At 41.5% G+C, this 25,123-nt stretch overlaps 1 protein-coding gene across 1 annotated transcript in view; it reads left to right on the plus strand.

Annotated features, from left to right (window-relative positions):
• Positions 1-11,699: 11,699 nt before the first annotated feature.
• METTL24 (methyltransferase like 24) overlaps positions 11,700-25,123 on the plus strand; it is a 44,698-nt gene continuing 31,274 nt past the window's right edge. Inside the window, exon 1 of the mRNA XM_072141791.1 lies at positions 11,700-12,065. Within this exon, the coding sequence (XP_071997892.1) occupies positions 11,781-12,065 (285 nt within the window). The 5' untranslated portion in view covers positions 11,700-11,780. The remainder of the gene's footprint in view (positions 12,066-25,123) is intronic.

The raw sequence follows: 25,123 nt of genomic DNA on the forward strand, positions 1-25,123 counted from the left end.
CTAGCCAGCAGATTGTGCCCAACTCTTAGATTTTTGCAGTAGGATAAATACATCTCTTTTGAAGAGATGTAAAAGGTCCAGCATTGGGCATTTACAGAAGCTGTTTTCAAGTCATTATTTGAGAAATTCATATGATTAGTGTCTGCCCACCAATATATATTCTTATATGAACAAACACCTTTTTTCCCCACACCTTGTTGTCTTTAAATTCAACAACGGTACTATAGATTAACATCTACAAGAGTATCTTCAGAATCTCATCCACAGCTACTACTGTCTGATGAGAACCTTTACTAAGGTAGGTACAATATGGTTTACCTTATTACCATCTCGTACTTCTGCTGGTATTTTTTTTAATATAATATGTGCCCCAGAGACTCAGCAGTAATGGAGTAACAAGAACATGTGGTGTGTATTTTCCTGAAGCGGGGGCAACATGACATCAAAGCAGAGCCTCTGTGTAGAAGCAAACGCAGGCCATTATGGGAGGGGGGTCGTTGCACTGCACGAGTGCCACAAAAAGGTGAGTAAAGCTTATTTTTAATAACTAATTAGGCACAAATTAAAAAAATTAAATCACAGACAAACTTATATTAATCATGCCCATGTATGTGGGGTAGAGCTAATTGGCCCAGGCTAGTGGGATAAGGCTAGAGTTAAAGTTAGTGGATATATTAAGGTTCTTTAAAGCAATTTTAAAGCTAATGCTGGCATTGGATCATTTGAGAGATTATATGGAGTTGAGGTGTTACTCCTCATCTCCTATCCACCTCTGGCTTTGGCTTCAAAAAGCAAAATTAGATATTGTGAATGCAAAAACTGTGGCACCCTTTACAGATTCACACACATGTTTATTTATTTCCCTCAGTGTCTCCAGTGCTGTAGATACTGTGCAGCTCCAGGTTCCATGCTACACATTTGGTGGGAGTGTAGTACAGTTCTCCTCTTTGGTTTGGCTTCTGTGACCTCTACAGAGCTCTCTATGGAGCCCTTGGGGATCTTACTCCACCCTACACTCTATATTGCCAGGTCATCTTAGCGATATAAAGAAAGGTCTGCTCTGATACTTCTTGGTAGCCGCAAGACAGGTTATCCCTCGGTTATGGAAATCAGACACTCCCCCCTCCAAACTGATGCATCCAAAATGATCCCCAAAAAATGTAAATTCTGAAATCCTGAAAATACGGAAAACCGATGTTCTATTTGTAAGCCATGTGACATCAAAATAAAATATCCAGACATTTACAAAATTCTGAAACCAAGTAGACAAAGTAGACATATGTGAAATGTTAGTCCTAAAAGGAGATCATTTAAAATTTTGAAAATAGCTAATTATTCAAACATTTTGCCATTTCTAAAACATTTCTTATAAATAAATGCAAAACTTATCAAACAATATTTACCACTAACATTAAGTACAACATGTGCCAAAAATCTCAAAAATATATATATATATAATATATATAAAGTAATGCATGACAGAAAATGGGTATGAGCCTTAACCCCTTAAAGTGGGTTTCCCACAAACTAAAGTTAGGCCCTATCCAAGGGATAATCTCTATGGAGCTGACGGAAACTGCCAAGCGCTGTGCTCGGCAATCTTTGTAAACTCAATAGAGATGAATGGAGCAGAACAGTCATACGCAGCTGTCTGCTCCATTAGTCCGATGGACCTCTCATTTTCGCAATCTGTGGGGGTCTCAGGACTAAGACCCCACTGATCAGTAACTTACGCCCAATCCCATGGATACGGCCTAACTTTAATTAGTGGGAAAACCCCTTTAACGTTTTTTTTGCAGACAGAGCTTGTAGCAGTGAACGCGGCGTCTTGTTTTGGCATCTAACCTATTTAATAGCAAACCAAAAAGCGCCTGTGAGAGCTTTTTGCGAATGTGCATTTGTGCAGCTTTGTGCAGTGTCCAAAGTGGGACTAATGATTAAAGGACTTAAGCTTGAGGGCCTTTAGCAGGTAACAGTACACTTTTTCAATGAATTCTTTTCTTCCATATTTTCTCTTGTATTCCCCATTAGTACAATGGACTTCACAAGTGGCAATGCTAAACAGTGTACATCCTGTGCCATGTATGCTTTCCTTGAGCAACCGTTTAAGGGGGCACCACAATAAGTTTTTCCAGGTTGGAGGATGAGGGGGATATCGGCTCAGGATAGCAATGGTGCAGCAAGACATGGCCTCTAGCAACCAGGAGACTGTCTGCTCCAGTAAGAAAGGTTATGGGAGCACATACAAGATCAGACAGGTGCTGGTAGTGGGAGATTCGATTAATAAGGGAACAGACCACGCAATCTGTCACAAAAACTGTGCATACCGAACAGTATGTTGTTTACCTGGTGCTCGGGTTCGGCATGTTGCGGAACGGGTTGATGAGGATCCAGTAGTCATGGTCCACATTGGCACCAATGACAAAGTAAGAGGTAGGTGGAAAGTCCTTAATAATGGTTTCAGGGAATTAGGCCATAAGCTCAGGGCAAGAACCTCAAAGGTAGTTTTCTCTGAAATACTATCTGTAGCATGTGCCGCACCAGAAAGGTAGCGGGAGATCAGGGAGAAAAATAATTGCTCAAAAGTTGGTGTAGGAAGAAGGGCTTTGGGTGTATGGAGACCTGGGCTGACTTTGCTGTTGGCTACAGGCTCTACAGTAGGGATGGGCTGCACCTCAATGGGGTGGAGTGTTTTAACTAGAGACCTGGGGGGAGGGCAAGAAGACAGTGTAGATAGTGAACTGGGAACAGTCATGGTACAGGGAGTAGGAATGGGGGCTGGGATAAGATCAGGGAATAAGAAACAAAGGAATAAGGATAGGGAAAACCATACAAAGTGTGTGTACACTAATGCCAGAAGCCTCACAAACAAAATGGAGAAACTGGAATGCTTAATGTTGGAGGGAAAATATGATATAGTGGGTATCAGTGAGGAATGGCTGGACAATAGCTATGACTGGGCTGTTACTATAGATGGTTATAGTCTTTTTAGAAATGATCGTATAAATAAAAAAGTAGGAGGGGTTTGTTTATATATGAAATCTTGCCTCAAACCTGGCGAATATAAGGGGAGGGAAAAAGAATAATAAAATATTACTAGGGTTTTATTATAAGGCTGCAAATATAATGGAGGCAGCAGAGGAAATGCTGATAAGTCAAATGAATGCGGCTTCAAAGCATGGTGAAGCACTTATCAAGGGGGACTTCAATTACCCAGATATTGACAGGGGGCAGAAACATGCAGGTCCTTCAAAGGTAGCAGGTTCTTGTCAACAACAAAAGACAATTACCTTTGACAACTAGTCCTGGAGCCAGCAAGAAGGGGCACTGCAGGACCTTATCCTAACCAACAGACCTGACGGGTTTAAAAATTACACGCTGGGAGGAACCTGGGTAATAGTGACAACAATATCATTGATTTTGTATTACGCTTTACTAAGAGCGTTAGTGGAGGGGCAGCAAACATTCTAAACCTCAGAAGGGCAAATTTTCAGCAGATAAAGGAAGACCTTATAGACATAAACTGGGACAATGTTCTCAAAGACAAAAGCACCCCAAAAAATGGGACTTTTTCATAAATATATTGAAAAGGGCCATATGGGAAAAAGCATAAGACAAAACAAGAGAAAAGCCAATGTGGTTAACTGGTCCTGTAAGGAAAGCAATAAGCGAGACAGATGAGGCGATGAGGCGTTAAATGATTATAGAGAGAAAAATACTGTAAATTCTGAAAAATGCAGATAAAGGTCACAAAAGTAGAGACAGAGAGAAAAAATAATCCAAAGTGTGGGCCCTCTGAGGAATATCTGGCGGTCATGGTGGAAGGAAAGGAGGAAATCTACTGAATGTTGCCTCCTCGACTGTCTTTACCCAGGAAAATCCCCTGGTGGAAGACGTGATGAGGAATGATGTCAACTCTGTTTGGAAAGTCAACAGTTTACCCAGGAAGAGGTAAAACATAAGATCAAATCACCGGGGCCACATAGCATCCACCCCGAGTTCTACATGAACTTTGTGCCGTGATCGACAGACCGTTATTTTTAATATTTGAAGATCCGCTGGGGACAGGTTCTGTTCCACTGGAATGGCGCACAGCAAATGTGGTACCAATATACAAAAAAGGATTAGAAAGTGATCCTGGAAACTACAGACCTATGAGTCTAGCTTCTGTTGTGGGGAAAATATTTGAGGGGTTTGTTACAGATGCTATCCTGGAGTATCTCACTGTACATAACCTTATAACCCAGTATCAGCATGGGTTTATGAGAGATCGGTCCTGTCAGACTAATCTGATTGGTTTCTATTGGGAGGCAATTTCCAGACTGGATCTTGGGGAGGCTGTGGATGATGTATGTCTGTACTTTTACAAGGCATTTGACACAGTGCAGTATAAAAGGTTGGCACATAAAATGAGACTGCTGGGAATAGGAGAAAATCTGTGTATTTGAGTAATTAATTGGCTCAGTGATAAAAAAAAAAAAAATGGACGGTCGTTGCTAATGGCTCATTCTCAGATTGGGTTGATTGGATTGAGATTATTCAATTTAGAAAAAAGATGGCTGAGGGGAGGCAGTACAAGGATCTCTCCAAAGATCTTTTTATACCTAGGTCTGTGACCAGGACAAGGGGGGGGGCATCCTATACGCCTAGAGGAGAGAAGATTCTACCATTGCTATAGAGGTGGAATTCTTTACTGTAAGAGCAGTGAGACTATGGAACTCTCTGCCGCAGGAGGTTGTTATTGGGGACACTATGTATGTGTTCAAGAGAGGCCTGGATGCCTTTCTGGAGAGCAAAAATATCAGGGATTATAGGGGAAAAAAAGATTTGTTTTATTCTTAAAGGCTGTTTTTGCATTTTAATTTTACATTTTTCCCCCACCTTCAAGATTCCTTAACTTTTTTATTTTTCCATGTAAGAATCTGTAGGAGTACTTGTTTTCTGCATAACAATTTGCACTTGTATTTAATATTCCATGCCATGTACTGGGAAGCTGAAAAATCTAAATTGGTGAAAAAATGTATTTGTGCCCTATTTTCCTTTACGGGGTTAAACTCTGGGAAAAACAGTTATTATATTTTGAAAGATCAGACATTTTGGGACACAGCGATACCCAATATGGTTATGGTTTTTACTGTTTATTTATATTTATATCAGTTCTGGGGAAAGAGGGGTGATTAGAATTTTTAGGGGCTTTTTATTTATTTTTTAAAAACTTTTTAAAATTATTTTTCTTACTATTTTTCAGACCCCCTAGGGTACTTTCACCCTAGGTTGTCTGATTGATCTTACTATATACTGCCATACTACAGTATTGCAGTCTTTTTATTCTTCTATTAACTTATGGATTTTGTGTGAATTAACACGTGCTTTTTATGTATGACAATCTACAACATTTGCAAGTAGTCTAAAGCTTAATTCACTTGGCTGTGTTCATGCTGGAGCTTTAGTAAAGTACACAGCTGTACCCTTCCCTTCTCCGTTGAAAGCCTAGCAGCGAAACTGCCTGAGAGATGCTCCAGCCCATTCACACAGCACAGCTTTCTCTTTTAGTCTTGTTTCTTTGGTTACAGCTGAAAAGCTGAAAATGTTCTGCTTCAGTTTACATCTGGACAAGGTGCAATAATATGCAATAATATGAAGTTATGGGTAAGGGCAGAGCTAGTTCTGCTACTATTTAGCTGATATGAAAACCTTTCAAACTTTCTTTTTAATAATCTAGAAAATCTGGAAGATCACAAGAAATACCTGGACATGTTCATATGTAGCCTGTGGGGATAGACGTTGTGCATGTAACTGGAAAGCTTCCAAGTCACTGCAACAATTCCTTCACTGTACAGGTGTTTACAAATCCATAAAAATACATAACTTCAAAAAGTTTTTGTTGAAGAACTTCCCAAGCAGGAAGGCAAAGACCTCTGTATATTGAATGATAGACATTCATTGAAAAAAATTGACTTTTTTTCAAATACTTTACATCTATAAGTGTGTCAAATCGATAATTATTACCATATTTTCCGGACTATAAGGCGCACATAAAAACCTAGGATTTCCTTAGAAATCCAAAGTGCGCCTTATAGTCCGGTGCGCCCTATGTATGGAGGAGGGCAGCGGACCCTACTTACATAGGTCCCCGCTACCGGAGACAGCAGATCTCCAGCGGGAACTGCAGTTCCCGCTGGAGATCTGCTGTCTCCGGTAGCGGGGACCTATGTAAGTAGGGTCTGCTGCCATCCTCCACCTGAAGGGACCCCCTTCCCCGCTCACCTCTCCGGTCTCCGGTCGGTCTCCACTCCGGTTGGTCTCTGCTCTGCCATGCCCCTGGACCTCCGCCACGCCCCCGGACCCTGCGCCTTATAGTCCGGTGTGCCTTATATATGGAATTATTTCATATATAAGGCGTTTAGTACTGATGCGCCTTATAGTCCGGTGTGCCTAACGGCCCGGAAAATACGGTACAATTATTCTCTATTGTTGTTATTATTTTTATTTATCATCATATTAACCAATATAACCACAGAAGAAGAATTCATATTTAACCATGCAAATATTCAGCCAGGGTATTTAGATGCATTTTGATAGACAATTGGTTTAACTGTACACAGTGGGCTCTTGAGGATCACACTGTATACCATAAGCCTGGTTTGGTAAAACACCTTTTAATAAACCTAAATATAAGAAGCGTAGAGACGTTAAATTAAAGTGGTTAGCCACTAATACAAAAAACAAATACAAAAGCAGGGTGAATTTAAGACCCTAATTGGGTCACTCATACCATACTCCCCCTGATAAATGGTGGATCACGGTGGGTGGATCCAGGGCCAGCACCAGTACCCAGCAAACCTGGGCAAGTGCCGGGGCTCAAAGCTGCTGGGCAGGCCCACTCATGACCACATCTCCCTCCCCAGAAGCCTGGCCGTGCCTGGTGCTGACTCCGTAAAGCGTCGCTGCAGGATGCCAGCCAGCAGCCCCTCACTCTGCCGCTGCCGGTAGGAGGAAGGCAGCTGAGGGGAAGCGTGACCAGAGCGGAGAACTGAGGAGGGGGCCCAAATATAATGAATAGGACTGAGGAGGGGGCCACATATAATGAATAGGGGTGAGGAGGGGGCCACTTATAATGAAGGAGGGTAAGGAGGGAGCCACATATAATGAATAGGGGTGTGGAGGGGGCCACATATAATGAATAGGGGTGAAAAAGGGGGCCACATATAATGAATAGGGGTGAGGAGGCAGGGATGCATATAATGCATGGGGGTGAGGAGGGGGCTGCATGTATAGCATGGACTGTGAGGAGGGGACTGTATATAATCCAAGTGGGTATAATGGCCAGTGAGGTGGATGCATATAATCCATGTGAGGGAGGGGGGCAGCATATAATTAATCTATGAGTGGTGAGGGGGGACTGGGCTGTATATAATTAATCCATGGGGGTAAGGCAGCTACATATAATCCATGGTGGTGAGGGGGCTGCATATTATTCATCAATGGGGTGGGTGCATATAATGAATCCATGCCGCTACGTGAGTTTACTGAAAAAGGGTCCACTAAGGCTCTGTCGCCCAAGGGCCCACTGATACCTGGAGCCTGCCTTGGGTGGATCACATGACCGTCAACAGCAGGACTTGGATGTGATGTCCTGGCTTCCAGCAGACAATAAGTATTGTAAGCATAACAATAAAAGAAAGGTACTAGTTTGACTATATATCAATGGAAAAAGAAAAGCGAAGCCCCAAAGTGATTTGTTTTCAGAGGCAGCGTACTGTCAGCTTAGAAATAAGCCTGGTGAATAGAGCTTTTGTTAGGAGAGAAGAGCTTGGAATCTGCCTCTTCCAGCAGGTGAAATTCTTTCTGTAAAGGTCCTAGTTAGACCTTAATGGCTTTGTTCATTATTAAAAAGTCTAAGCACTAATGTTATCATTGTAGCATTCATAAGTACGGGGTACACTGATCTTTTGAAGATATCTAACCTTTATATGGCAACACTGCAGGTGTTTTTCATCTCTCAGCGCTGTTTTACTGTATCACTGATTCTTTTTTAAATGGATTTTATTACCATCTAGAATCCTGATACAAAATATGTCAATTCTAGAAAGAGTTTCATGGTTTCTAGAAACATACAATCAGGAGATTAGCGTTTTTGGTATTTTACAAAACATTAGGAATCAGACGAAAGCCACAGGCATATTGACATACCTGACCAGACTGCATGAAATGGTATTAATGGCTAATAGCATTCCCTTCAGGTCAGAGTATGGGGGATGGGTAGGGGGCATTGTTCCAGAGTCCATTGTGGTGATCTATTCTAAACGTCTTATCTTCCCAGCATGTTGTGGTTACTTTCCAATACCACACATTCCCGTCATGTCTCTGTAACATATAATTACATTTCAAAACTAACTATGGGGGGGGGGGGATTCATTATTTTTGGTGTTGTTATTTTGGCGCACAATTTAGTGGTTGTTTGCACTGTGATGTTACATTGTGGCGTACAGCCTTAATATATTTGTGGCAACATAAGAAGAACAAAGAAATGTGATACCACATTCATGAAGGCTTTGCTGTGCCCAAATTAAAAAAAATTTTTCATGAGTGCTGGAAAAAAAAAGCTAAATTCTGGCACAAATAAATATGGTGCAGCAACAAAATTAAACGAGGCCACAAAAAAAACTGGCAAATAATAAATTCACCACTTGTAAAGGTGTTGATACAGCACTACACCCTATACAGGCGGTCCCCTACTTAAGAACACTCGACTTACATACGACCCCTAGTTACAAATGGACCACTGAATATTGGTAATTTATTGTACTTTAGTCCTAGGCTACAATAAACAACTGTAACAGTTATCAAAGGTGTCTGCAATTAAGATTTATTGTTAATCCTGATTCTAATGAAAACCCAACATTTTTAAAATCCAATTGTCACAGAGACCAAAAAAGTTCTGGCTGGGATTGCAATTATAAAATATACAGTTCTGACTTACATACAAATTCAACTTAAGAACAAACCTACAGACCCTATCTTGTATGTATCCAGGGCACTGCCTGTATATTATGGTACAAGCAGAAAAATATAGAGAAAATATAGAGAAAATGCTACAAGCTAGTACCTGTTTTTCAAGCGGACCAAAAAATGTAAATGATATACAAAATAATAATGCTGATCACTTCTCTACTTAAAATGGATAAACATTTGTTGAAATATCTAAAAACAACAAATAGTAAATACATGAATGTTACTTCTAAATAGGGAATACAACATATACAACCAAATCCACCGTATGGTAAAGTATTATCCTAAAAACAAATACAGAACATGCAATATGCAGTATTGTAGTGTGTACAATTCATAACATACAAGTGCTATGTCCATATTAGCTATATACAGCCATAAAACATTAGAATGTACTCTATGCCCCACTTATGACAGGACTTTGCACTAGGTGACTCAACGCACTGGTCATATATATTGTATCTAATGGGAGTACAGTCAAACCTGAACCTGAAGCCTGATGTACGGAAGCACTGAGATAAAGAGAAACAAGAAAAAGCAGTGTAATCTGCAATACCAATGGTATAGAGCAAAAACAATCTGATCAGGTTGTATATAGTTTTATGGAAAAACATCCAGTATACTGAGAAGAAGGGGCAATCCTACCAGTTAATGCCCTCAATTAATGATATTTGGACCTTTTTCATCAGGAGGCCCATAGGTGTCTGTAATTAAAAGGGGTAAAACAATAAATACATCAAAAATTTGAGTCTGAGCTCTGGGAATGCCCAATATCCCTCTACCCTTGCTCCATGATGTTGCCTGATCCCTGGGATCCCTTCATTTCTTGGCAAACCATGAGACCTCAAAACAGGGGCCTTTCATATCTGCAGTTATTGGATGGCTGTAGGTGGTCACCATGAGGCTACATTCAGACAAACTTCTGCTTGCTTCTCACCCCTCTCCTCTCCATAGAAAACAGAGCCGCACGTCCATTCTTATGGCTGAAGATATAGCAGGATCTATCTTTTTTGTGGCGACAGCACCAGGCACCACAGTACCGCGTCTGGGCACTATAGGTGTCTATGGGGACGAATATCCGACCCCACAATGAAGCCGTACCGTAAACAATTGTTTAAAGTGATGAAAACCCTTTGTGTCATGATGACACTTGGCAGTGTAAAGTAGCAGTGTGGAATCCATAAGGTGTAGCCTTTTTTATTAAGATGTAATAAGACCAGTGCATACACTTAGCATCACCCCACCAGGACCGTCCATAATACAAGTCTATGGGGGCACAAACAGTGGACAGTTCGCAGCCAAACTTTATAGTTGTGTGCGTGTAGCATTTTTGTTTTGCTATTTAGGAATAAAAAAAAAAGCTTCAAATATTAAGATATCCTTTAACCACCCCCCGGTAAGAGTGTAATTTGGACTTGGAAATGGATGAGGTCGGCACTCACTTGTTCGTACAAATAGACGTTAATCCTTTGTTGGTCCATAAAAAAAACATGCATCTATGACTAAATACTGAAACGTGTCAGATAAGCATCCCTATCTTTTCATGTATGTAAGCATGCAGCTGCTGTTTCACGTCTATTTGTACAAACAAGTGAGTGCCGACCTCATCCATTTTCAAGTCCTTGTGCACCTGGGGCTGAGCGGGTTCGTATGTGTGCATTTTTATACTAAATTAAAAAGTATAATTTGGCAATATTTATGCACATATACTATATATACTTATACAGTATAAGTGGACCCAAATATAAGCCCAGGCACCTAATTTTACCACTGAAAACTGGGAAAATGTATTGACAAGAATATAAACCTAGACAGGCTGGATTATAGGGAGGGCTCCAGGGGTGTGTGCCCTGTGCCCACACCACTTTACTTATAAAAGGGCCCCCACCAGCAATGTCTGACAGTCAGCTCACAGCTGGTAATCCTGGTTCTTATGACAATCCAACATTTTTGAAATCCAATCCAAGAGACCAAAAAAATTGGCTGGTACAATTATAAAATATACATTCCAGACTTACATACAAATGCAACTTAAGAACAAACCTACAGAACTAATTTTGTACGTAACCTGGGGACTGCATGTACTTAGTTTTGACTCTCCCCTTCTCTCTCGGCTTCCTGTGTAACAGCCCGGGTAGAGGTGGGTCCATGCACTCTACCTGCGCACGCACTATGATGTCATCAGGCGGCAACCTGCCGCATCATGGTATATGCATGGGCAAAGTGCATGGTCACAGGAAGCCGATAGGGAAGAGGTATGTACTGAATTTGTTAGTTTTTATATATTCAAAAATAAGCTGAGAGGGGCTTTTTCAGCACACAAAAAATTGCACTATATACGATCACGGTCAAACTGACCTGACCCGCATTTGATTCTGAACATCACCCTCTGTGTCTTGTCCACTGTATTTAACCCTTCAAGTCTCTTTGGCTACTTTGAAGCCCATTATTCTGACAGTCTATTTTTGTTTTTAAGCTGGTTTTACCTCGAGTAACTATTAGTTCATAATAGCCTCATAATTCTTTCATCTGAATAAAAAAATAGATATTACATGAAAAAGTAATTGCTGAGTAACAAATCTGCTTCAGCTCTGAACTGGACGAATAAGGAAACATGTAGGGCGGGGGAGGCTGTGAGCTCCACAAGAGGTAACACACTCTCCTCAGCCCTCCCTCCTTCCCTCCTCCATTCTGACTTCTCACCTCAGGGGCATTGAATTCACAGGCAGACAAGTCTCTCATGTAGTCACACACTGGGTGCTCGGAGGATGCTGTGGAGGGAGCTGAGGCTGCGCTGGAGAACCTGCACCCTGCGCCTCCTTGCCCTGTGCCTGGCTGCCCTATTTTGCACCCACTTCTCTGTAGAGCACAAAGCACTGCCCCAACCCGGGCTCGCTGTTGCACCCAAAGAGTCTGGAGTAGAGGAGTACCACCGGAGACTAGGAGACGTGCCCATCAAGAGACAGGTGATCTATGTGAGAAGAAGCAGCAAGGGTGCAAGCCACGGGAAGCAGGGTGCCGATGCCAGTGTGCTCAGGAGGGACAACTTACAGGTCAGTAAGAGACACCCTAATATAACACCAGTTAACTGCATACATGGAAATATATTTTCTGCATTACCTTTTAATTTGCATTATAGTCATATATGTTTCAGGGAAAGTTAAGTGCCTGTCAGTATGCCCACGGTTACAGCTTCCACACTGTTTGCCCCCACTTTTCTTAAAATTAGGAAAGTAGTGATGAATCCCAGATAAGAAGTCTTTTTGCTGCTCAGGAACCCTGAAAGGGTGGGTGACAATATGTGAGAACTATAATGCCATAGTGGTTGGCATCCAGGTTTCTGAAATTCAGAATTCCTAAATAACTCCATGGAAAGGAGTAATTGAGAATATTATGTAAATTATGCATGTATTTGCACATTACATATCCAGGCTGTTCACACAAACCGGATAGTTTCCATGTACAATATGATGGATTTCATTCATCTGATGTTGAACAGATCCCAATGAGGACTAATGAATCCCACTCAGTCACCCAGTGTGACAATCTGCACACGTCCTTGTTTTTCTCCCTTTTGAACAAATCATGCCACTTCTTAAAGGTGCAGTGGGGTGAACTAGGTGGGCCAGGGATTGGAGGTCCTGTTGAGCCAAATTTAATACAACCTGCTATAAGCTGAAATCTATACCTTAGCAGACCTGATGTTGATTTCAAATACCAGCCCACGATTGCTGTGCTGGATTTACGAAAAGGATGTTGTGAGTCATAGGTCTTGAAGGAGCTTTTCAAAAAATGATTCAACGCTGCAGTGACTTCTGGCCTGGTCCGACACTAGGTGGCATGCGTGGGATCCCCTATTACTGGGGTGTTTTTCTGACTCATTGTCACAAGCCACTGATCTGATCTCAATCTGATGTTACATTGTCTGATGTTGGTCAATTTGGGATAAATGCCAGTGTACTAAAATTGGTAGATGGTATATATACCCCAAAAAGACTACTGAACCCAGTCTAAGTATATGGTATAGTGGGTTAATGAATCTATCAAAATATATCTGTATATAGCACCATCATATTCAGCAGCGCTTTACAGTACGATGAATGGAAGGATTATTTGAAAAACAAATATGGAAATTGTTGTACAATTTGAAAGTTAAATACAGCGCTGGGTCCAAATCAGTCAAACCGGTGTCACATGGAGGCTAGCGCAGCTTTGCCACAAAAGGGCAACGTGCGACATATACCTGTGCAAGTCGCTTAAGCCATGAAGAACATGCACGGTCCGACTAAAGTGCAGCACGCAATCCTTAGTAAATGTGCCCCAATACCTTCCACTCTTACGGATCTACCCTACTTAGGATCAGGAGTGAATAAAGACACAGTGCAGTAAAAAGGAGTGCATGTAAAAACAAGGTAGCATTCCTATGCCTGAAGATATTATTGGAGCCAGTGTGTGTCATGACTGCTGGGAAGGACACAATGGAGGTCAGCGAGAAAATATCTCACAGGGCTAGTTAACAAAATGGTTACTTATGTCAGAAAATAAGTTGTCACTCAAACAGGGCCCAGCGGCAGATAATGTATTTTTGAGTTCAGTGGATTCATGTACGAGCCCCACTATGAAGAAACATTTATTTCCGGGAAGTGCGCCATGAGATTATTTCATGTTGTAAATAGCATTGATGCTGAGTATCTCACAATTTCATCCATCATTTATTTTATCTCCTGTTGTATGGAGGTTTTAGGCTTGCTGTAAGTGATCCATTACCTGTTTTGTTGTTTCTGCTCTTCTTAGTATGTATAGCAGCTGCAAAGATCTAAATATATAAAGAAATGTACCACACACACAAATGTCAACTAAGAATTCTTTTCTAAATAATGCAGGTCCCGGTTTTGCTATAAAGTTCTACAAGCCCTCAGAACTTTTGGCAGAACTCAGAACAGATCTGATAACAATATCACCTCAATATGGAACATGTGATGAATGGATAAAAGAACAAAACAAGATAATAAGGAATACAGTTTAGTTTACTACTATTCCTAAGGAAAAGCTCCATGCTTATTCTAGTCTTACAAACTGCCTTGGAATTAATATTTAGCTGTGGGTGTCTTGTGAGGACTACAATAGGAGTGTGCTGTTGGCTTTGGTGGACATATTGGATTGCCAAGCAATGTCTGCTACCACAGCTTGACAAAAGGTAATAGAATATGCAACACCCCAATACATGGTCAGAGGGGTAGGTGCGAACAGTTCCCTTTACAGGTTAGGAGCGTACGGAGGGAGTCGCAAACCCTCCAGGAAGGTTCTAGAAGTGGTCATCAGGGCATAACAGCGGTAGATCCTGCCTGAACAGGCAAGAGTTAACTATGCTAAAGTTATAATCCAATTGTATTCCTTCATGTGAACTGGAGTGTGATTGGAGAGTGGGCCACCACCTGACCAAAGTTTAACAAAACCCCTGGACAGGAAGGGGCAAGCTTCTTGGAACATAGCACCTGATACAGGAGCAGCGTTTTTCCAGCCACCTCTTACCAGAAAGGTCAGCTCTTGGAATCCAGCTCTCCTAGAGAGCACATCTTCTAGAACACACTGAGTGACCAGAGAGTCAGTGCACCACTAGTACAGATACACAGAACACCCAGGACAAAGCTGCAGCTTCCATACGTGGACACAGCTACCTCCCAGCCTGCACCTACTTTCAGGCTGGTGAATCTGCTCCTGAGGATCACTCTCCATGACCATTCCAGTAATCCGGAATCCTCCTTTAATCCGGAATCGTTTGGCTCGTTGCCTCCAGTTGTTCGAATAAAGAACCTTGAGTTATCTTTGGACAACGTTGCCTCCGTGTGTTCCCTGGATACTGCTGTAACACCGCCCATCCCTTACCCAGGGACTCATACTACGGACATTAAAGGGGTTGTCCCAGGGAGATTCAGTACATCAGCCTCTCCCTCTACATTTTCTTGCACATACCACCTGCTGGAGACCTGCCAGGCTGTAGGACAGCCCTCCGGTCCCCATACCAAGCACTGTGACATCAGCATGCCTAGGCAGCAACCGCCAGCCACTATAGTATTCTGGGCCCCGGCTGCCTCCAGGCCCCAAGAAAAGGCTAGGCCCTGGTGGGGGATGTTGAAAATATATCAAGCAATACATTTTGAAGGATTTTGCCCTAATGAAGGTCTAAGCACTGGGATACATGCCGATCCCAGAAAAGGCAAGTGCTACAATAAATGGGATACATTGCAGCTTCAATGACGAGACATGCTACTGACAGATGTACTAAATGTTCGCACTGCTAGTGAAGTGAAATAGGACAAACCCTTTTTAAATGAAAGTTGTTTACTTCTGCATTTAAAAGTTTGTAATAAAAAGCGTTTCCCGAGGTGCGTTCCCTAATGAGAATTCACAGCTGAGATTGTGCGCCCGATATCCTGCATGTGTTGCTCCCCGCTCAGGTCCACCAGAGTTCACCATCTTCTTCCCGGTGCATGTAAATGCCTGCCTTGCAACACAATTTTGAAGGTAAATCCCGCGGTTTGTCAGAATCCGTTGGATCGTCTGACGGCCTACCCCCGATTTGTGTCACATGAAAGCCAGCGCGATTACGCAAAAATCGGATTGCGTGTGACACAATCCCCTTATAAATCCCTCTCCCGGTGGCGCGATCCCCGAAAAGTCGGAAAACCCGACGGAAATGCAACCGCGGCACCCTTAGTAACTAAGCCCCAATGTGGAAAAACAATGTACCGACAATGCAGAACAAACATGCTTGCTGAACACTTTTTTTTAGGGAATCGCATGGTCATACCCAATTAAAAACTTTGGTCTGAAAAATATGTGTTTTTGTTTTATGATAATAGATTTTTTTTTTCTTCTATTCTCTGTCCTGGTCATGGAGGCTGCCATCTTGACTGAGCTCTAGTAACTATACCCACAAGCATAGTATAATATTTATCTTAATGCTCCCCACATAGTATAAGGCCCCTTACTGTGCCCAATCCCTTCCCACTGTAGCCTCCTGTCTCCAGCCTCCTCCTGTGGCTGTCAATCCTCCAACCTCCTCCTGTCCTTCAGCCTCCTCCTGTAGCTTCTTGTCCTCTAGTCTCCTCCTGTCCTCCAGCCTTCTCTTATTCTAGCCTCATGTCTTCCAGGCTCCTCCTGTGGTCTTCTGTCCTCCAGCTTTCTCTTATTATAGCATCCTGACCTCCAGCCTCCTCCTGTGGACTCCTATTCTTCATCCTCCTCCTGTGACCTCCTGTAGTCCCCTGTCCTCCAGCCTTCTCCTGTAGCCCCCTGTCCTCCAGCCTTCTCGTGTATCCCCCTGTTCTCCAGCCTCCTCCTGTAGCTCACTGTTCTTCAGCCTTCTCCTGTGGCCCCCTGTTCTTCAGCCTTCTCCTGTGGCCCCCTGTTCTTCAGCCTTCTCCTGTGGCCCCCTGTCCTCCAGCCTCCTCCTGTGGTCTCCTGTCCTCCAGCCTTCTCCTGTGACCTCCTGTCCTCCATCCTCCTCCTGTGGCCTCCTGTAGCCCTCTGTCCACCAGACTCCTCTTATGGCCTCCTGTCCTTCAGCATCCTCTTGTAGCCTTCTATCCTCCAGCCTCCCCCTGTTGTCTACTGCCTCCAGCCTTCGCACTGCAAAATTAAGCAACTTCATTTTGATACAGACTTAGCAAATTAATGTTATTGTTTGTATGATGAAAAATAATACAGTTTTCCAATATACTTTCTGTATGAATTCCTCATGGTTTTTTAAATCTCCGATTGTTGTCTTTTTAGAAAACTTAATTGTTTATTTCAAGTGAACAGAAATCTGACCAGGTGCACCGCTCGTTTTATAACAGAGAGTAATCAGAGCTGTGTAATATAACGAGCTGTGCACCTGTGTGACCATGGTCAGATTTCTGTCTGCTAGAAATCAACAATGAAACTATCTAAAGAATGACAGCAAGCAGCTATCTAGAAAACCATGAGGAATTGATACAGAAAGTGTATTGGAAATTTTCATTATTCCAATAATATCCATTACTTGTTGAAATGGGAATACCCCTTTAATCCAACCAAGTATATGCTAAAATGACAGTTTTAACATACTTCTGACCTACTGTACAAAACATGAGAGCTGTCTACAGGCTTTTTCCATTTACACCACTATTGCCTCTTCTATTTTTATAAAAGATTTTCTGTGTAATTATGTTCCATACATCTAAGAACTTTTCCCCTTCCTGTCCTTAGATGCAAGCAGTGTTTTCCTTACATTTTTACATTATTTACAGGACACGGTACACTGATGGCCACAATGTAAAGCAATTGTGTATAATAGGAACTATGGTTTTGTTAGTGACATTGCCAACTGCTGATCATAATAATATTGATAGAGTAAGAAACACAAATAATCCATGCTAAAATGTGATTAACTCTTGGTGTAATAAATCCTAGTGGAATGGTTCAGCTCCAGTGGATACAACAGACCTTTTTGTCATACTTCAATGAATAGTAGCTCATATTACGTCCACAACATATAACAAGACTTCAGTGAAATGTAAATTACAGAGAGCAAATAAGGGCAAAAAGGGAGAGAAGGTTGAATAAGATAAGTTTGGTCTCACCCGTCTTCATCCAAGTCTGTGGGGATGCAGACAGGTTTTTTTAGCTAGTACATTCTATCTAGCTTGAGGGTGTAATAGATGCTAAAAGGGACAGTCTGGGGACCGCCCGTGTAAGGGCTGGGAGCAAACTTGTGGGGCCTAAGGAATGAGTTATACTAGGGCTTACTAGGCAATACTCTCATCTGGACTCCTGCATCCCCACAGACTTGGATGAAGACGGGTGAGACTGAACTTATCTTATTCACCCCTCTCCCTTTTTGCCCTTATGCGCTCTCTGTAATTTACATTTCCCTCAAGTCTTGTTATATGTTGTGGATGCAATATGAGCTACTGTTCATTGAGGTATGACAAAAAGGTCTGTTGTATCCACCAGAGCGGAACCATTCCACTAGGATTTACTACACCAAGAGTTAATCACATTTTAGCATGGATTATTTGTGCTTCTTATGGTAACATTATTAAAAGTTAAGTTTTAATTTATTAAGGCATTGTGCTACTTTATTTGATTCTATTTTTGATGCCTTTTGTCACAACTGGTCCTCCCCTGTTTGCTCACTGGCTGGGAGCGTGGTTTGACTGGTAGATTCTTTGTCTAATATTGATAGAGAAGGTATATTCTAAACAGATTAGAAACTATTTCTAAACAGATGTGATCTAAACAGGGAGCAGTAGGAAATAACTGTGGCTCATGTAGTGGATAGTAGTGAAGGTCATGCATACAAATAAGCAGAGGAATGCCAAACAGATAAGTGTCTGCTTCAAGTAACCTTGAGCCACTATTTCTCACAATGAACTGCTTGTCCTTGATGTTAAGAGCTGCTCTAGTTAATAATTCCTCAATCTTCTTATCACTGAATATTGCTGATATCTTAGCTGAAAATGAAACTATTATAGATATCTAGTTGGAAGTTGGAGAAGTATATGTAACCCCAAATTTGTATTAAAATCACTCAGTTTTGCAATATAGCATATGACATGCAAATCAGCCTCTATGCTGGTTATTATTGGTTGTCATCTTCAGGTGTCATCTTCAGGTGGCAGAAAGCTGTTCAGGCGACCTCTTTTCATTTCTATTTGGCAGGGGAGTTCACAGTCAGATAATGAAGTATTGCAGTAATTGCTACTGTATCTATTGTTTATGTTCTACGTTATTTCACATTGGGGTAAATATACCTCTTACAGAAAGCTTTTGTATAGCTAAGATGATGGGGAAAGGAGAGGATAAGGAAGGTAAACTCAATCCTGTTTAATCCTTATCTTTTCTTATGGCAAACACTTGTTACAGTCCACTCATAGGGCTTTAGCTTAACGTAGGTCCTTACTTTGAAGCAAAGGAAGCCAAGCTCCCTGGAACACAGTTATGTCCCATGAGGCCACTCATTTGATGAAGCACATCCCAAGACCCCCTGGAACTTCTGGTCAGGCCTTAAAACCAGGAGTCCCCCCCCCCCTCCCCTGCTTGGGTATTTCCAGTTCATGAAAAAACACCTTTGAAGTGAGTAAAACCATTATATTTACTCAGATTAGCTTGGAGTCATCTGTGTGTGAACACGTTCTTAAACTTCATATGTTAGACTTGTGGACAGTCTGGCCACAGTTTGGTCATGCCTTCAACTTTCTGATTGCCACAAAGTCTTTCTTCATGTACAAGTTGAAAATCTTCTGGTAGTTTGTTACTGTTATATATATAAAGTAGATTTAATTTTTTAGATTCATTTTTTAAAATAATTTATAACAATAGCTACCAAAAATCTTAGTATTTCCAAATGAACATTGTCTAGTATTTGAAGCAGGTGTATATTTTACAAAGTGAGCACAGGAGATTTTGTAGTAAATTGGAACGACCAAGTCATTTATGTAGAGGCATGTACAGCTTAACTTTCATTTGTTACCAGATGTCAGGGAAAAGAAGGATCAGGTTGTAAAATATCACCTTCCAGATCCTTTTGTTCGCTGAAAGATAAACTGAAGAGTCTGGTTTCATCACTTCTCCCATTCAGCACAAGTGCCCTGTTAGACTGATGCATGTGAGCGATGTAGATAGATAGTTTTTTTACAACAGATCTGAAATCATGGTATTTTTATTGTAATCTTTTCAAAAAAAAAAAGAAGCATCATGGAACAGCCAGTATTGTGCCTATATGATTATTTGTGTGAATTTAGTGTACAGTGTACAGCTCCTAAAATGAAAGCATATTATGTTTTCCTGAAATTGCTGTTAGCTTTACAAAATTGCCTTACCAATATAGCTGGTGAAGCTAGACACGAGAGTAGTTAGGCACTGTACGAAAGCCAGTTGTCCTGTTGTATGTTAATAGTAATGTCTGTAAATCTTTTTTTTTTCACTTATATTTTGGAACAATGGATCTCTTTGATAATAAAGGAGTCTGGGTTTCCCTTGTAGTTTGTGGCATTTTACGTCTGTGACTTTAAACTGAATCAAAAACACATGCTTCTAATACAATAGCAAATACGGATGTGAGCATACCCAAAAACTTCTCATATAATTAATTGATTTTGTGATTTAAAATGTATAATTTATTCCAGTATTTGGGTCACATAAAAATAAAATTAAGTAATTTAGTTTAAGAAAGTGGATATAGAGTTTGTTAATACGAGTGATTCATTTGGGAGGATACAATATGACGCTGCAAACAGAAAGTGGCAATACAGCCAACTAATGAAGATAATGTAAAAACATGTGCCAGGCTGAGTACATGTTGCTAGAACAGATGCCAGGTGTGTCTGCAGACACAATTCACTGACTCACTGCTGAGGAGTTGCTGACAGCCATAATTAAGGCTGTCAAGGTCTGCAGACATTTTTGTGGCCTCGGGAGGTGGTTTTTAATGGGCTTCTTATATTGCTAGTATGGAATTTTAGTAGTTTCATCTTAGACTATGAAACTAAGTGTTTTTGCAAAATACAGTAGGCGATGTCAATGTAATTTAATTAGGGTAATGCCTGTGTGGCACCATTAAAAACTAAAAAATGTTATCATCTTTTTGCTATATTTATATATATATATCATTTTTAGGTTATTTTATTTTATAATTAACAACTGATCTGAAAAAAATCTTGGAATCATACCACAAAGACATGCTTAAACCTAGTTGAACTTCCATTATGTAGTTGTTATATCTGTGCCTATATAATCCCCTATTCATTAGGCACAGCTAAGGATGTGCTGATATGTGAGTTTTGTTCTGTTCTTGTTAATGTGAACACTGGTGTATTCCTTCCCCTGACAGCCTTGATTGAATCACACCAAACTGTCTACCTCCTGCAAACTCTGCTCTGGTTCTCTAAGAATTACCCACTGGGATTGACAGAAACCCTCTCTAGTCACCTTTGAGAGCAGGACTATGGATACTCATAAAAATTGATCAGTTTTCTTTGTCTGCTATAGTTTAATACTTAGCTAGCTCCTGTTCACAATGACCTTTGCCTGTAATCTATCTGTTTTGCCTTGTGATTTTGTACTGCCTTTGTCCTCCCGGCTTTGATGCATTTCTCATGAGCATTCCTCTGTTTGGCCTGTCTTTGTCTATGTATCAGAACTTCGGCGCAGGTAGTGAATGTCAACTAGATGTCTACTTACTACCCAGAGTAGGCCGGGCAAATTGGCAGTGATAGCCGGGAAGGCTTTTTAGTCTCAGGGCCCACTGTCTCTGTCTGTGTCTCCTGTACATTCCCAGTTTAGAACACTATACATTGTCCATTGTAGATACAAAAATCTAAACTTTAAAGGGATTTCCAGGAATAACTATTGATGGCCAGTAGGCAATTTTTCCAGGGGGGGGGGGGATTGACACCTTGGCCCCCATACAAAGGCAGACGCAGTTGGCTCAAATTCCCTAGAGCAAGCGGAAGCTGCAAGATTGTCCATCAATAGTTATTTGTGAGACACCATTGTATCTGCATGAAATTTTTGGAGATTAGAGCTTTTGGAGCCTGCAGAGAATGGTGAACTCAGTAATATAGTCCGATGCCTTAGTACAACCTACCAGGTAAGTGAGAGAGCTGCTTGGTAATAATCATTTCCCCTTCAGCAGTTGTTTTAGAGAATAGGCTGTCTTCACAAGATTTTTATTTTTCCGGAAATAGTTGTGAAGTAAATTTTACCAGCACCTGGAAATTGGGATTAAGATGATATGCTTTGAGGACATGGTGATTTTCACTTCCAGGGTGGCCCAAAACAGTAAAATATATTGAGAACAGAAATCTGACAGTGTAGATAAGTAAATCTTTGTACAACTCTTGTACTCCTCTGCCTGAGGTGTCAAGTGTCTGAGCAAGATAATGTTCTTGCTGGATAAGGGTTTTTTCTTGTTAGGGTTGCACATTTTTTTCTGTGGTAATGAATAATGTGTTGATGGTGTTGATGGTATGTGTTGATGGTGGATAACAGTACTTTTACAGGTAGTGTATTCCATAATAGCTGTAGCCCAATATGATGGGGATTAAAGAACATTTTTCCAGATATAACTCTTTCTACTTACAAACAGCAACCAATGTGCATTAGGTACTCTAACAATAATATATAAGGAGAAACAAAACTTACAAAGCAGGATGAATTCACACAGACAAACCATAGACAAGCGGATGGAGACACCTATGGGAAAATACATCTCTGGACCCAGGCCACAGTCAGAAAGATTCAATGGTCTTAAAGAGGACCTGTCACCAAAAATTTCGGCTCTAGGACCAGCTTACAAAAGTAAACAGCTCCTATTGCTTGAACAAATGCCGCAGTGTTAGAAGGATAGTGTTACCGGAAATTTCCGGTAACGCTATCTAACACTGCGGCGAAGTACATTGTAATCGACGGACCGCTTGCAAAGCTGTCCGACGTATTCATGAGGGGACGGGGTTGGGGCGGGCGGGGTTGGGGCATGGCGCTGCAGTCACCGCCACCCTATGGAGCAAGCGGGGCAATCCGGGGAAGAGGCAGCGCCTCAGACCGCCCCCTCATGAATACATCAAACCGCTTGGGGCAGGGTCTGGCGTTTACATTGTACCGGTAACGCTATCCTTCTAACACTGCGGCCTTTAGTAAGCAGCTCCTAGTGCCGAAATTTTGGGTGAGAGGTCCTCTTTAATACTAACTCTAGATCCTTGCATTTCTATACCATCACCCAGAAGTCACTATAACATTTTCCCAGGAGAGTAATAATACTCCTCTCACCATTTTTAAAGGGCGAGATATGGATGTGGATCAGAGTGGACACCGACTTCAGACCAGAGTAGGGCTGAGGCACCAGACCCTGCTGACCAAACTAGGGCTGAGGCTCCAGACTCCCCAGACCAGACTAGTGTGTATAGTAATATTGTATGATTAGGTTACGTGTGCATAGTTACAGTATTGTACATTGATTTCAGGATTTTGATAATCAGCTTGACTTCAATAATACCTGATACCTTTTGGAAGACTTTTAATTGTTTTGTTATAACTTTTACCAATTTGATATGTTATCTTATATTCAATGCCAAATGGGAGGACTGAAGTATGAGAATGCAGTATAAATGACTGTGCTCTTTTCCCTGAAACTGCCTGTGGAATGTGCATGTTAATGCATAACTATGCTGTAAGTACTTACTAACATGGTAAAAGGAAATACTTGTAATGTCAAATATCATAATATGTTGTAGCCTTTCTATAAAAGCAATGCAATATGCTACCATTAGCTAACCATTAAAAGGGTTGGGCATGTATTTGACATGTATTCAGCATTGTTTGCAACATTTGTTACCATAGTTACTATATCCCTTGAATGCAAGAGACTACTCTCCATAATCATTATAGCAATATTATCACTGACTTTCACTTGAATTAGAATCCGTTTACTCCATATCCAAAAATGGTAAAGATGACAGGAGAAAAAGGGTTGTTCATTCCATAGGATCCAATACTATTGCACCATAGTGATTATATATTTATATACACATATATTTTACAAAAATCATTTTAAGAGGAATCAGCCTCTCATGTTCAAGCACTTTCCTTTTGAAACATTGTGGGAAATCTATTAATTTGCACCTGAAATGCCATGCGCCACATTTATTGAGGGTTTTATGCAGTTTTTTTGTAGAGGGGTGTGGCCTCGTAAGAAATAGCCCATGCTCCGGAAAATTCAGTCTGTGGGCCAGCAATCTAGACTCACCAGTCTTAGGCTACATTCACACTACTATGGGGAAAGTATGTACGGCCACAAACATTCGGCCGTACATACATCCCCCATAGACGGCAATGGCCGCATAGAGCGATACAGTACCGCTCCGTACATGGGGAGGGGAGAGGTTATCCCTCCTCCTCTCCATCTCGGCAGACGTATACCTGTCCGGCCGTAGCCATGCAGGCATATGTTCGTATAAATGTGGCCTTATACTGCACCAGATTAATCATCCAACATCAGATACAATGGGGCTCATTTACTAAGGGTCCGCAGACTGCGATTCTGTCGGGTTTCCCGAATATTTGCGTTTTGCTCCGAATTGCCCCGGGTTTTTGGCACACGCGATCGGATTGTGGCGCATTGTTGCCGGCTGGCATGCAACAGAAATCGGACAACCCGACAAATTCGGACAAACCACGGAATTTAAAAATGAAATTGTGTCACAAGATCAAGCACTTACATGCACCAGGAACAAGAAGGTGAACTGCGGCGGATCTCAGCGCGGAAGCAACACATGCAGGAAATTGGACGCACGACCTTAGTGAATTGCGGCAGACCCGAATCTTCGTTGGACAACGCACCGTGGGTAAGTAATTCTGCCCCAATGATTAATCTGGTGCAGCAGAGAACTATATAGTACTAATCTACACGGGTCGAAGACTAACACAGTAATACATCTCCCCCATGTGCTTAGATCTATTAGAGTGTATTTAAACTATGTGAAATACCATTTTATGTGAGCATACCCTAACAGATCGTTCAGTAAGTACAATTCTTAAACTGTTATGATAATAACAGCCTAAATCCTGTAAATTGATTCCAGTGTTTATGAATGTTTTGTTTCTCTGCAGAAGGAGGTTATTGTTTAATTTGTAGCTTTTTTTAATATGATCATACGTGGCCTTATGTCTACTGTATGACCGCTAAGTGCGGAAGGCAGCATACTCAGAACACCTTACACTGCCAAGATTTAGGCCCTGAGTTTGCTCCCCAGGAGGTGTTCTTGTATTGACATCAGTGTGGGAGTTGCGCTCACATACCAATGACAGATGGACAAAAACAAGTTACCATAGGTCTTTGTTTTTTTCCAACTTACATTTTTAGTAATTTTAAATAACACAAAAATAGAGATGAGCGAACATACTCGTCCGAGCTTGATGCTCGTTCGAGCATTAGCGTACTCGAAACTGCTCGTTGCTCGGACGAATACTTCGCCCGCTTGAGAAAATGGCATCTCCCGCCGTTTTGCTTTTTGGCGGCCAGAAACAGAGCCAATCACAAGCCAGGAGACTCTGCACTCCACCCAACATGACGTGGTACCCTTACACG

This window comes from Engystomops pustulosus, chromosome 3, assembly GCF_040894005.1.
Source record: "Engystomops pustulosus chromosome 3, aEngPut4.maternal, whole genome shotgun sequence".
Lineage (NCBI taxonomy): Eukaryota > Metazoa > Chordata > Amphibia > Anura > Leptodactylidae > Engystomops > Engystomops pustulosus.